The sequence below is a fragment of the Octopus sinensis genome, linkage group LG1 (assembly GCF_006345805.1).
Source record: "Octopus sinensis linkage group LG1, ASM634580v1, whole genome shotgun sequence".
NCBI lineage: Eukaryota > Metazoa > Mollusca > Cephalopoda > Octopoda > Octopodidae > Octopus > Octopus sinensis.
Window position 1 is genome coordinate 97185343 of NC_042997.1, and position 16097 is coordinate 97201439.

General features: G+C 35.9%; 1 protein-coding gene across 1 annotated transcript in view; it reads right to left on the minus strand.

The window, feature by feature from the left end:
- The window catches only part of LOC115219244 (rhomboid-related protein 2-like), an 88831-nt gene that overhangs the window by 13612 nt on the left and 59122 nt on the right, over positions 1-16097 (minus strand). Inside the window, exon 5 of the mRNA XM_029789392.2 lies at positions 10340-10494. Within this exon, the coding sequence (XP_029645252.1) occupies positions 10340-10494 (155 nt within the window). The remainder of the gene's footprint in view (positions 1-10339; positions 10495-16097) is intronic.

Consider the following 16097-nt stretch of genomic DNA (forward strand, 5'->3'; position numbering starts at 1 on the left):
ATAAGTATCATAATCTTCAAAACTATTTGATGAATTTCCCCTAGAGTGACAGAATTATTTATTAAGAAGCAACCAAGTGCATGTCAGTTAATATCAGAACTTTTTCTAAAAAAAGTGAAAAAAAAAAAGGAAAAGAAAATTGAAGGAAAATGAGTCTTTTATAATCAGTATATTCTGAAATATGCCAAGAGATGAGGAATTATAATTAATCTATTTGGGTGAAGGATTGGTATGAAGCCTACATAAGATATAAATTACTAAGACAGAGAAAGTAAAGACAAGTTATTTAATTTTCATTTTTCAGTCAATCTTTGACCTTTAACACTAAACAGGAATTCATCAACATCATCACTGTTTTTCTATTTAACAAACATAAGATCTTTATATTTGTTAATTAGGTCTAATTAAGAAAGGCTCATTTTTGTTTTAAATAACAGTTAAATACAATGAACAACAACCCTATTTTCCTGTTCATTCTAAAAAGTATATCCTGAATATTTTTAGTTACATGTAAGAATAAAATATATTACATAACTTTCCTTCATTGGACACTAAAATCTGCTTGCAAAGACCTGTTGAGGCAAGTGAAATCGAAATCAAATTCGATGACAGGCATTCATGCTAATGGAGCGCTAAGAGTACCATACGAGCATGATCATTGCCAGAGCAACAAACTGACCTCCGCCGGTGGCACGTAAAAAGGGCCATTCGAGTGTGAACATTACCTGTGTCACCTTACTGGCAATTGTGCTGTCGGCACATGTAAAAACATTCGAGTGAGGTCGTTGCCAGTGCCGCAGGACTGGCTCCTGTGCAGGTGGCAAATAAAAAGCACCATTTGAGTGTGGCTATTGCCAGTACCGCCTGACTGGCACATAAAAGCACCCACTACACTCTTGGAGTGGTTGGCGTTAGGAAGAGCATCCAGCTGTAGAAACTCTGCCAGATCAGATTGGAGTCTGGTGCAGCCATCTGGTTCGCCAGATCTCAGTCAAATCGTCCAACCCATGCTAGCAGGGAAAGCGGACATTAAATGATGATGATGATGATCCTAGATAACTAATGGAAAAATGTAAATATAAAAACTAAAACATTATCCATGAAATTATGAATGACTTTATAGAATATGAAATGACTATAGTTAAATGGAACTTTTGATTGGCAACACAAGTGTCATATTAGTTAAGTTAGTGTAATGCAAAGATCGTTGAAAAACATTATTATTCAGGCGTAGCTGTGTGGTAAGAAGCTTGCTTCCCAACCACATGGTTCTGGGTTCAGTCCCACTGCATGACACCTTGGGTAAGTATCTTCAACTATAGTCTCAGGCTGATCAAAGCCTTGTGAGTGAATCTGGTAAAATGGAAACTGAAAAAAGCCCATCACATATATGTGAGTGTGTGAGAGAAAGAGAGAGTGTGTAATTGTGTCTATGTTTGTTCCCCCAGCACCACTTGACAACCGGTGTTGGAGTATCAGTGTCCCTGTAACTTAGTGGTTCAGCAAATGAGATTGATAAAATAAGTACCAGGCTTTAAAAAAAAAATGAAGTACTGGAGTCGATTCATTCCACTAAAAAGAAGGTAAAAGAAAATTCAGAATTATACATTTGCGCAGCAAACTTTATAAGGTAAGTGCTTTCTTTTTAGATGACCAAGTGTCAAGAAATAGGTCACTAGTTCAGTTCACTTTTCTTACCAAATAAATTGCAAATATATGACAGAATAGAGACAATACTGATAATTGGTTACTAAACCAGCAGGGAATCAAATGTTCCTCAACTCTCTTTAAAATGGTGATCAAATTATATTAAATCTTAAAACTTCAAACAGCATGGCTCTTAATAGAAACTGGATAACTACAACCAGACATAACAATAAGCTTCATTTCAGCAAACAGCTCTCTCCATATCATTTATATATTCATGCAGAGAGGCAGGGCTTCGTAGAGAAATTCTGCAAGAAGGTGAAGCAAGACTTCTCTTGGGCATCAGGATTAGGGGCTCTTGACGTATAAAGAAGGTGTGTTCATGTATTTTTATATATTTCAAGTTTGTTTTTTTTCTTTCTTTTTAGTGGAGGAGGATACTTATGGGCCTCTCATTAATTGTTAATATTGTGCAGAATATTATCGACTTTCTCATGGATAGGCTAATAGCATTGGCTATTTGATTTATAGTCAATAGTTGCCTGTTATCCAGTACAAGATCCATGTTTTCCTCAGTGGTGACAGTTGCAGGACATGCGGATTTCAGTCATATTCAAGACTCTCCCTAACCCCTCCACAAACACATTTAAGAGCAGCCACTGAGAGAGCCCCTGTATAACTAACTCCTCCATCTACTAGAAGTAATAGCCAAATCTCTCCCAGATCTCACCCACGTGTACTTTTTTCTAAAAAAAAAAAAAAAATAGAATGATTGTGATATTAGATAATGCAAGTCTGAGATAAATTATATCTGAAAAAACAACAGGATGGTCAGCATTAGGATATCTGATTTCAACAGTAAGGACAATGCATTTAAGAAAGAAAAAAAGACAGGTGCTGATATGCTAAAAGTGTTCTTTGTCATGGCAACAGTCAGCCAACTAATCAACTGAAAAATATCCAGCATTTTCTCGTAGAAATAATGTAAAGGTATCAGTTACTAGAACCAACAAAGTCACTGATATTTGATCCATACAGCATATTATTGAAACTGAGACTGATGTATAGATGTTCCTCAACTTACAGCAACCTGCTGTTACAACCAACCAATTACAACTGTGTACTAAAACACATTCCAACATTTCTTCATGCTGTATAAAAGATTTCTGCAAGCCCAGAGTTAGTGTCTCCTACATTATGTTTTCTCTCAGTAGCAGTTATATTTCAGCAGTCATATTACAAATATCTTAAGCTTCTCCACTTTTACCAACCCTAAAGATATCGTGCAAAAGAAAGATTTATCTACCAACCAATAAGGCAAAAGTTTAAAAAAAAAGGAAATCCCTTAATTTTGAAGATGAAGGCAGGGAAAATATAAATACTTTCATACATGATTTACAGTTGTAAATTCTACTTTTTGGCACAAGGCCAGCAATTTTGAAGTAAGGGGTAAATCCATTACATCAACTGTAAGCTATGGTGCGACCTCACCTGGAATTTGCATCACCGGTCTGGAACCCCTATCTTGCCCCGGATATTAATCGCCTGGAAGCCATTCAGCGATGTGCAACCAAGAGAATACCCTCCATCAGGCATTTGCCATATTCTGAACGCCTTACTTGCCTGGGCATGGACACATTGAAACTCCAACGTCTGGCAGCTGACTTGGCAGACACCCATAAAATTATTAACCATCTTACAAACAATAACTCTGAGCACCTTTTCAAACTCCACCTGTCTAACACCCGTAGGCATGTTTACAAAGTCACAAAACAGCACAGCTCCCATGACTTTCGGAAACATTTTTTCACACTAAGAGTTGCTGAAGCATGGAACAGACTGCCAGCATCAGTTGTTAGTTGTCGGAGCACTGCATCCTTCAAAACTTCCATGCTTCATGAGATTCGCCAAAACTACACCTGATTTTCCCCCCTCCATACACACGCAAGCATGTATCTGACTGATACACTGTTCACTTTCCAGACATTTGTACATTACTGCATATACTTTATATGCACTTTTGACAAGTTGTGGTGCTCCTGAGCACTGTATACAATAATTTCATTATTATATTATAACTGGTACTTATTTTATCAACCACAAAAGGATGAAAGACAAAGTCCCTCAGTAGTATTTGTACTCAGAATGTAAAGCTTGAAGGAATGCGACTAAGCATTTTGCCGGCATGTTAATGGTTCTACTGGCTCACTGCTCTCCATCCATAATAAATTAAAAAGGGGAAATATAAAATAATAATATACTAAAAAAAGAAAATCGTATGTAGAGGATATTAGAAATAATCTAATAAATGCAAAAACTAATTTTTGTGTGTCAGTATGTCACACGTTGAACCCTCTCTCACTATTCAATGACACTTCCTCATGCTGGGGGTGAGAGTAATAGTAGGTATAGAGATGGCAAAGACAGACAGAAAGAGAGAAAAAAAAGAGAGGGAGAGAAAGAGAGACAAAAAAATTTAGGGTGAGTCCATGATGTTTCATTAAAAGTAGTAGTGTTGATGGTAGCAAAGGGAGTAACAATAAGAGAGAGTGGGTACATGAGAGAAAGAGGGAAATAATGTACAACTTTCCTGGACAGAAATACCTATTTCTTTATTATCCACAAGGGGCTAAACACAGAGGGGACAAACAAGGACAGACATAGGTATTAAGTCAGTTACATCGACCCAGTGCATAACTGGTACTTAATTTATCGACCCCAAAAGAATGAAAGGCAAAGTCGACCTCGGCGGAATTTGAACTCACAACGTAACGACAGCCAAAATACGGCTACGCATTTCGCCTAGCGTGCTAACGTTTCTGCCACCTTTGAACAGAAATATCTGTGGCCAGCATACTGAACCAACTGCTGAACACTATCATTTTTGTTTTTATTGCTTTCTTTAATACATACATACATGTGTGTACACACACACACACACACATATATATCTATATATATCTACAAAATACACTTTAACTGAAATACAGTTTCTCCAAAATTAAACATATTTAATATAATAAATGCGAATGTCAGTGTGTTAAACTTTTTCAGCTTTAATCCTAGAGGCTGTAGCCCAACATATCACACCATTTTGGAATCAGGCTGAGTCTGTGAGTAAATTAAAAGCATTCCAGGCTGAATCCAGACCTGCAATCCTGAAATTTTGGATCCCTATGTTTTCATTACTGCAATTTGTCATCAGTGATTTTTTTTTTTTTTTTGTTACATGATTTTTAGCGATTAATATGATCATCATTGAAGAAGCAATTGAAACAAATTCTCCAAAACAAGTCAGAGATCTGTTTGCAGATGTTCCCATTTGGGGTTAGTTGCTTAAAAGCTACATACTAGCTTAAAAGATAAAATAAAATGTATTACAAAATATTTATAGGCACAGACATGGTTGTGTGTTAAAAAGTTTGCTTCCCATTACATGGTTCCAGATTCAGTTCCACTGCATAGTACCTTAGACAAGTGACTTCTACTGTAGCTTCAAGCTAATCAAAGCCTTGTGAGTGGATTTGGTAGACAGAAACTGAAAGAACCCTGTAATATATACATGTGTGTCTGAGTTTGTGTTTGCCCACCACCACTGCTTGACAACTGGTGCAGGTATGTTTACAACTTAGCAGTTTGGCAAAAGAGATTGACAGAATAAGTATCATCATCATCATCATCGTTTAACATCCGTTTTCCATGCTAGCATGGGTTGGATGGTTCAACCAGGGTCTGGGAAGCCAGGAGGCTGCACCAGGCTCCAGTCTGATCTGGCAGTGTTTCTACAGCTGGATGCCCTTCCTAACGCCAACCACTCCGTGAGTGTAGTGGGTACTTTTTACGTGCCACCAGCACAGGTGCCAGGGGAGGCTGGCAACAGCCACGATCGGTTGGTGCTTTTTACGTGCCACCGGCACAGAAGCCAATCAAGGTGATGCTGGCATCGACCATGTAGGGATGGTGCTTTTTACATGTCACCGGCACAGGTGCCAGGGGAGGCTGGCAACAGCCACGATCAGTTGGTGGTTTTTATGTGCCACTGACACGGAAGCCAGTCAGGGCAGCACTGGCTTCGGCCACATATGGATTGTGCATTTTACATGCCACCAGCACAGGTGCCAGGGTAGGCTGGCAACGGCCGCGATTGGTTGGTGCAATGTACTGGTCTTCCAGTTACACCCATGTCAACTCATCAGGACTGATCAAATTGAAACTTGATCACAAGTGGGTGAGTACTTGTATCTATACATTTATTTATTTATCAATTTATCTTTTAGCATATCAAAGGAGGAAGTTTATTCGCAACTGACCGATCCACCATTTCATATGACCATCAAGACAGGTGGGGTTATAAAGATGTCAATATATAAATTTAGATAGGAGACTCAGTCTCAATGTTTGCAACAAAGTACCCAACTAAAAGTACCCAAGGACAAGGTGGAGATGTTAAGCCAAATAACATACTAACTCTACCACCTCAGTGTCTGTTACACATTGGTTCTGTTCCATCTCTAGCATAACTCCAATAACATCATGTCTATGTTTGTTATTCATTTCACCTAGTTTGACAACAGTTCAAATCGTGTATGAGGCACATATCTTGGCTGGCATTATTGTGGGGCCTGCTCTCAGTTAGTGATCCTGAAAATACCATAGGCATTTTTAAAAATAACATTAAAGATATTTGATATGTAACTCTTTAGCAAAACTAGCAGGAGACCTAGGAGTAAACAAAGAGTGAGGAGATCAGATAATATCCAGAGTTTAAGTTGGTCATGTTTGGAAATCCAGCAGGGAAGTATAATGATAGTTGCTCTAATAGGACCCTATGGAGGAGGTGCCTGAGGACTCTCTGACTCAGACCCTGCCAGGAATAATGGGTAGCAAAAATGGATGGATGGATGGATTTTTCTTTCAGAATCAAATGCCTAAAAATGATATCTTTTCAGAAATATATTAAATTATTATTTTTTTTAAAATGGGGTTGGTGTGAAAGGTAATCTGTGTTTCTGTGAAAACAGAGAAAGTCTGAATACTTAGTAAGTATAAACAAGTATATTATGGAGGCATGACTATAAGCAAGGAAAATTGGTACTATATGACTATAAGCAAGGAAAATTGGTACTATATACCTAACAAGTGCTGTTATTTAACTCCTAAACCAACTTTGATTCAGCAGACCTATGCTCTAAGATGTATCAGCCATAACTATCCCAACATTTTTCAGACAGTGTCCCTAAGATCACACCCTGTAATTTCCAGTAGGTAAAAAAACATTCTAGAAGGAGCAGCTCTGACTTAAATCCCTCTGGTAGGAATGTGATTTTGGTCAAGAGTGTCAGTCAAAATGTTTTGCAGTATTTCTTCCAACTCTTTAAATTCCTACCAAAGTCAGATTTTCCTTTTATGTGATCTCATATTTAATTTGGGATGGCATTAATGAGTTTTATTTTTTAAGTTGGAAGTTGAAGGACCAGAGCTGGAACAGACCAAAAGAGACTGAATATATTGATTGCAAACAATCACCACAAATAAGCATGAAATATTTCGAAATTGAAGATGTTAACTGATGGAGATTTGGCTTATTCCAAGCAGGTGCAGCAACTATCTACAACTAGCAGCTTTGGACCCAAATCCCTTTGGCTTCAGAAGGAATATTGATATTAGAGCATGGGGCAATATACTTTACAGTATTTGTTCGAGTTCTTTAATTTTCTTCAGTCCAAATCTTCCTAAGGTCAAATTTGCCTTTCATCTTCCCAAGGTTGATAAAATAAAGTATAAGTCAAGTACTAAGTTCAGGATTTGTATCTATAATAAAAATGATTCAAGAAAGTGGTCTAGTATGAGAATTGTTACAGCACTAAGCAAACTAAATTACTGTGAAAATACACAGTTGTTTACAAGGTGTCATCATTTACTGTTTTTTTTAAAGCCACTCCTAATTAACAGGAAATCATTCAAACTATTTGTTTCAATAATTTAGTCATATCAGTTTCTTAAAACTGTATTATTTCATTTAGAACAACAGTTTTGTTGTTGAGGACTATTAATACAAACCATCATGTGACCACAGAATTGCTGACAAAAATGCTACTAGTAAAGACATCCTTTAAGAGTAGTGGATTTATAATTACCATGTTGGAATTTCCTGTATTATCTTTCAGGGAGATTATGTTACCAACTCTTATGCTCTTCAGATAGCATGCATTGGGGATGAGTTGTAGGCCCCAGTATTGAGGTAAGTCAAATGTGATTGAATACCACTAATTGTAATCAATCACCATAATCCAGCATGAAAGATTTTGTTTATGTTTCTATTTTCATGCCTAAAATATATAGCTGTCATTAGAACAATACCATCCATGGCTCATATGGTTAAGACATCAGTGTAGACAGCTCTGTAGTTAAACAGTTTGCTTTACAGTCACATGAATCAATATTAAACCCTGATGCATGACACCTTGGACAAGAGTGTATTAACCATAACTTGGGGTTGAACCAAGCACCAAAGCCTTGTGAATGAAACTGAGTGAAACAGAATTGGAAGAACATCTTGTTTGATAGACTACAGGCTACCTGCTTTTTGGGTGCAAGACTTAATCCGTTACTCTGTTTAACTCTACCATCTTTCCCTAGTTTGCCTTTAGCAGAGTATCCCTTGCTGAAAGTATTTGAAACCTGTCTTTAATCTGAAGAAATGAATTGTGCTTTCTTCCTCTCTCTATTTCCTCAACTTGAACTATGTTTAAATTAATTTTGATTTAGCCAGCTGTGTATCATACTTCATGTAAATATTTTGCAAAAGGCTAATTTACTGTCATGTTCATCCAGAGATAGTTTCTCATATGGACATGCTGTGTTTAAAAAGCAATATATATCAGGGGCAGATGCAAATCATCCTAGAAGTGGCTGATGAGAATGTTGAATGTATTTCTGCCTCATTGGGTATTGCCAATGTCATGTACTCATAAAGAGCCACATGCCTAGACAAACTCTGTCACCATCAATATAGAAAAACAGTGAATAAACACTCACAGGTGTTGTAAATAATTGTCCAGCTGGATAAAATACATTATATCTAACAGAACTAATATTAGACTAAAATAGCTATATGTGTATTATACTTAATGTGAATACTTCAGAAGAGACAAATTTTAATTATTTTACTTATTAGCTTGAGTTAGTTTAATCAATTCAACATACAGAGCTGAGGCCAATTCTTTCAGAGAAAGAAAGGCTACTAGTAATTGTCAAATTTCCATTTCTACCCAGAGAAGATTTCTATATTCTCAGCTTAATGCTACAGAAGCCCATGTTGGACACTGGTTCTGAGGAGACTTGTGTAATAGAAAAATTACAACATCAATTAACTTAAATGTCAACTAAGGACAAATAAACTATTTATGATTTTAAAATTATTTTTACTTTTGGAATAAATTCTTGTATGCTAAAGGTACTACTGTGCTTTGTCTCTAAATGTCCCACACATCCCTTCTCTTCAGACAGATGTAATGGCTTGCTTTCTCAACAGCTTCTGACAATTTTTTGGTAACACATTTTCTCTCCTTTATGGCTTGTCCAAGGCTCCTGAACATCATTTTTTCTTTTCTATTTAAGAATTATTGATAAAATAACAATAAAACTAAACTTTCAAGCTTCAGAAGTTTGAGACCTCAAACAGCTTGTCAACCAATCAGATCAGGCAATGAAAGTGGTAAGAAGAGTGACACCTAATTGCTTGTTATTTTGATGTTGTTTAACCCTAACACATTCATGGTTGAGCAAACAGATGCTCAAAGGTATTCCAGCTGTGACAAAATTATTTGTGTTATATATTATATATAATAAAAGATTATCAAAACATGGAGCTAGCAAATTGTGCATAATGTTTAGTTCACAATTCATCATTGGCTTCAATTAAACCAATCTTGCATCATGCCATCAACATGGTTCAACTGAAGTTGATGAAACAATTGTAAACCAAGCAACAAAAGCAACTTGCTAACTCCATACTTCAATATTATTTTATTATATATACTCTATGGATATTTTGTGGAGTTTTGGATTACTGGTACAGCAGCATCTGGGGAGACCTTCCCACTTTTCAACTTTCAGATAGCCACCATTTGTGGAAGTACTTCATGATGTAAACACCTGGATTATACATACTAATTCACCTGTCTGTCTGTCTATATATATCCATCTACTTATCCATCGCTCTGTGTGTGTGTATGTGTGCGTGTGTAACTACTTTAATGCATTCTTCTCATTTTTGCTTCTTCTACAACTTCAGTATGAAAGAAATTTCGCTGCAATTTCTAACAAGTCAAATGATCATGTAAATGTTATCTTTTTCAATTATGGTTGGCTATTTAAGATAGTATAGTTGTACAATATTATTAAAATTTCTAATAATCATAAAACCAAGATGAATACTTGGAAATTTAGCCTAAAATTAAAACATTTGTAATAATATTCAACATGCTTAGAGCTCTGTCTTTGAAACTTACAGACTATTAACTCCATATTTAAGGAGTTATTTTAATATATGTACTGATTTGTAATTAAGACCTAAAAAAGGAGAAATATTATATGAAAATAAATTCTGTAAATTTAGCTCAAGCTTCAACTAATACACATTAATTTCAAGACCTATATTTTTATCACGTTATGATCAAGTCATTCTTACCCTTGGTGAATGAACATGTACGAAATATAACGCCATGCTTCTTTTCTATCATAAGGACTATATATCAAAGGACTGCAAATAGGGACACCTGTACTCCATGTAACTTCAATATCTTTTTTTTTCAGCTCAAGAACGTAATAAACAAATACAGCAATCTGCAAAAAAAAAAATAAATAAAATTGATATAATGAAGCAAAACTAAACCATAATCATCATCATCATTTAATATCTGCTTTCCATGCTGGCATGGGTTGGACGGTTTGATAGGAGCTGGCTAGGTAGAAGACTGCACCAGGCTTTAGTGTCTGTTTTGGCATGGTTTTTACAGCTGGATCCCTTCCTAACACCAACCACCCAGTAGAGCAGACTGAGTGCTTTTTACGTGACAACAGCACAAGCAAAGTCTTATCTGCTGATCATGATGGCATGGACTGGATGGAACTATTTACAGAAGTACTTTATGGCAGTCTGCTTTTCCTGATGCTTTTAGTTACTTCTTATGCTGCACTCGTTCTAAAAACTAGGATACACAAAACTTGAAAATATGGAATAATTTATAGAGCTGTTGCATTTTTTTCTTTGCTCTTTTTTTTAGCATTGAAAATTGATAAAAATGAATATTTAAAGCCAAGTGGATAAGATATTGGACAACTTGTTGAAAGTATGCAAGTTCAAACCTGATATAGACACTACATTTGCTTCTATATACTGTGCAGCACATTATGCAACTGTATTCTACCATAGTCCTAGGCTGACCAAAGCCTTGTGAGAAGATTTTGTAAACAGAAACCAAAAGAAGCAATAAGTATTTTTAACTTCAACAAAGCTAAACAGTGAGTTATAAACAGTGAGGTTCATGTCTGTTAACAAAAATTTTTTTAAATGTTTAACCCTTTTGATACCAACCCGGCTGAAACCGGCTCTGGGTCTGTAGTACAAATGTCTTGTTTTCATAAATTTTGAATTAAAATATTCCACCAAACCTTAGTCATAATTTATGTTCCTAATACTAGCTTAATGATAATCAAGTTATTTTACTAAATTCTTTGTTATATTTAAAGTAATTGAAAGAAACACAGAGCATTTCAAAATAAATACAGTAATGAAAGGGTTAAAGCTATCAAAGACAGTAGTAGGGGTTGAAATGAGGTAAAATAATAGACTTCAACAATTAAATCATTCTCCTATATTTTCCATCATTATTATTATTATTATTATTTAAGGTGGCAAGCTGGCAGAATCATTAGCATGCTGGGCAAAATGCTTAGCAGTATCTCATCTGCCATTACATGCTGAGTTCAAATTCTGCTGAGGTCAACTTTACCTTTCATCTTTCCGGGGTCAATAAAATTAGTACCAGTTATGCACTGAGGTCAATGTAATTGATTTAATTCCTTCCCCCAAATTTGAGGCCTTGTGTTTCCAGTAGAAAGGATTATTATTATTATTATATTTTTATTTAAGGTGGCAAGCTGGCAGAATCATTAGCATGCCAGGCAAAATGCTGCACAGGATTCTGTTCGTCATTACATTCTGAGTTCAAATTACGCCAAGGTCAACTTTGCCTTTCATCCTTTTAGGATCGATAAATTAAGTGCCAGTGAAACACTGGGGTCAATGTAATCAACCAGACCCCTTCTTCAAATTTTCAGGTTTTGTACCTATAACAGAAAGGATTATTATTATTATTATTATTAAGGCAGCAAGCTGGCAGAATCATTGGCACACCAGACATTATGCTTAGAAGCATTTTTTCCAGCTTCACATTATGAGTTAAAATTGTGCCAATGTCAGCTTTGCCTTTCGTCGTCTTCGGGTTGATAAAATAAAGTATTAGTTGAGCAGTGTGTTTGATATGATCTACTTATCTACTCCCATAAAATTGCTGGCCTAGTGTCTAGAGTTCATTTATTAGGAGATTATAAGATTACACTTATGATAAAATTACATAAGACACACTTTGCCACCAATAAACCTCCTACTTGTGTTCACTGCTCACTGTATTCCCCTCTATTTCCTACTCTCCTTTGTGAACCCACCTTGCAAAGCTGCTTGCATACTCTGGCCTTGTCATATCGCCTTCCCATAACATATCTTTCAAATGACTCTGCCCACTCACTACATTACCTCTTCCCTCCATTTCCCACTCTCCTTTTGCAGACTTGTGAACGTACCCACCCACTCATCTTATCCAACCCCTGGTTCACTTCACTATATACACCTCCCTGTACTTTGGGTGTACATCCTCATTACATTTTCACTGTCTGCTCTCTCTCTCCAACTGAGGTACCACCTATACAGCAAGACTCCTATTTCTTATTTCTTTACTGCCCACAAGGCGCTACACACAGGGGACAATCAAGGACAGACAAAGAGATTAAGTCGATTACATCAACCCCAGTGCATAACTGGAACTTAATTTATCAACCTCAAAAGGATGAAAGGCAAAGTCAACCTTGGCTGAATTTGAACTCAGAACGTAACAGCAGATGAAATACCTATTTCTTTACTACCCACAAGGGGCTAAACACAGAGGGGACAAACAAGGACAGACAAATGGATCAAGTCGATTATATCGACCCCAGTGCATAACTGGTACTTATTTAATCGACCCCGAAAGGATGAAAAGCAAAGTCGACCTCGGCGGAATTTGAACTCAGAACATAACGGCAGACGAAATACAGCTACACATTTCACCCGGCGTGCTAACGTTTCTACCAGCTCACCAACTTCAAGACTCCTATTTCTGTCCCCCTCTCCATAGTCTTATTTCTCATCACCTGGTACAAAGTCCTCTCAATCCCACTCACCTTCAATTGAGGGGTCATTGCCTTGCATATTACCTGGTGACCTCAATGCTGCTGGTGACACATAAAAAGCATGTAGTACATTCTGTGAAGCAGTTGGCATTGGGAAAAGTATCCAGCCATACAAACCATGCCAAAGCAGACAGTGGAGCTTGACATGGCCTTCTAACTTGCCAGCTCCTGTCAAGCTGTCTGACCCATGCCAGCATGGAAAATGGACAGTAAGCAATTATGATGATGATAATGATGGAAATACATGTTACAAATTTATAGAACCCTATGATAGTTAAGCTATTTTTTTATTGACTTTGGCCACTTTTTATTGATTTGGTCACTTTTTTAATTAAAGTGTGACATTCATTGGATCTAATTTCAATAATTTTTCAGAGTAGAAATTGTCCAAGTTTTTTAGATGATTAAAAAAGCCCTTCAATTATGAAATCACTTCATTTTCAATGTACAGTCTCAAAACAAGATGTTTCTCAGGCACATAAAACTCAATATTTGCATATATATTCTCATTCTCCCACAAAATTTGTTGAATGAAATCAAGATTGATTATTGGTAGTATTCAGTTTGTTCGTTTACAGCATAGGTAATGCCCAGTGGGTATTGAGATGGTTTAGGTGGGCGCTGGTGCCTAAGGGGGAGGTAGATAAAAAGGAACCATTGGGAGGAAGGCAGTGAATTGGGGGATGCTACGAATTTATTATAATAGTATTGTATACAAATTATATAATATTATATTAAATATTAAATTATTCATAATATATATAAATTAGTAAAATATAAAATATATATTTATCCATAAAAATAGGGGTAGGGGTGCTGAGGTTATTATGTGGACATGAGGGTGGCAGTGGCCCAAAAAGTTTGAGAACCTCTGGTTTACAGGAACAGGAACCATTCTAATAAAAACTTACTATTCTAAAGTGGTGTACATTAAAACCTATCAAAATTTCATGTTAATTTATATTCCAAATGCCAGCTAAATAATAACGAAGTTATTTTACTAAATTCTTGATTATTATCAAAATTAACTGAAACAAAGTCTGTGTTTCTTAACAGAAATATAAGGAAAGAGTTAAAGAAATGAATGTCAATCAGTAAAAGTGATTATAAGAAAATCAAGCTAAAGAAACAAGAAACCCATCAATCATCATAATTTAGTTGTCTTAATATAATTATCATTTTATTCAGCTTGGAAAAATAGCTAAGACAATGAATTAATGGATTTAATTTTGTCTTGTTCTATTTTTATTTTTTTTTCATCAGGAGAAAAGGGAAGTGTCATTGACCTTGACATGTTCCTCTGAGACTTATGAAATCAATACTTTTAACATTCGAGAGTTCAAGTAAGGTTGAAGTAGTTGGTGTTCAAATGTTATTGATGAGACTGGAGGTCTTGTTGCAGTTATTGTTGCAGTAACTGCTGTTGCCATTGATTATCTACTCTACTTTCTCAGTCAGCTCTCCTCAAACATACCAATGACACAACAGTAACAAAATAAAAAGAAAAAACAATATTTGATCAGCAGTCTTTAGTTTTAGTAAATTCAATTAGCAGATTTCAATTAGCAAATTTGTTAAATGTTTTGTGCTGTAGTTACACAATTTTTATTTGTCAGCAGATTATCTTAAATTTTAAGAGACTTCAGTGACTTTAGTAAGTCATTATGCTATCTGTATTTAGCACCTGATCAAAGCACATAACTGTCTGCTATTACTTGTCTGACCTACAAAAAACACGGTCTGCTCTGATTTAACAGTTGGATGTTTAAGAGTGGAAAGAGCATTCAGTTGTAAAAACATCTGCCCCAGTAAGAAAAATACAAGTCATGCAAGCATGAAAAAATAGTAACTTATGAATTATATTTATTTTATAGATACACAACTCCACAGAGTTGTTTAAAATTTTTCAATTAAAAGCTAGGGTTAACAGACAAGTATGGAAAGCAATTATTGAGAAGTAGTAATATTGATAGAATTGATCATCTTTGGTAATTGGATATTTCTGATCAGACAAAGTCACATGATTAATTAGATCACCTGATAATCACAATACCTTGCTCTATACACATCCCAAAACTTTGAAATAAAATGTGTGTGTGTGTCTAAGGTGGATGCTGAAAAGTTCCTGGCTTTGGGTAAAAGAAAATATAGGAGGATCAATTAATAATGATTTTATTCAACATATCCTCCTCTCAGATTCACACACTTATTGCAGCAGTCATTCAGTTTTTTAAGCCCTATAAAAGAATTTGTAACGTTGCGCCTCCAACCAGGCCTTTCACAATACCCTTAAAGCCAGGGACTTTTTAACACCCACTAGCATTTGGTGGGGAATATTTCAAAGCAAAATATAGTGCTATAAATAATGGTATTTAAATATTATGTTGAAAAACCCTTTTGGATAGGAAGAGTCATACAGTCCACATCACCTGTAGACATGACAACCTTTGACAATTTCTATAGAAAAAGGATTTTGTAACACAAAACATGCTATTAGTTATAGCTTTATGTGTCTACTTCAAGATATTCAAAAACAAAAAAATGATAAGTTCACATTTTCAAGAATATTTATGAACTTATTAGAGCATAAAAGCTCTCAACAGCAAACTAAAGAGATTTATAACACACACACTCACATTATATATCATGGCTCAGTGGTTAGAGTATAGCACTCGCAATCAATCCCTGTGAGTTCAAATTCCTGACTGAGCTGTGTGTTGTGTTCTTGAGGAAGACACTTTATTTTATGTTGCTCCAGTTCACTCAGCTATAGAAATTAGTTGCAACATCACTGGTGCCATGTTGCATCAGCCTTTGCTCTTCCCTTGGATAACACTGGTGGCATGGAGAGGGGAAGCTGGTATGCATGGGCAACTGATGGTCTTCCACAAGCAACCTTGCTTTGACTTGTGCCTCGGAGGGGAACTTTCTAGGTGCAA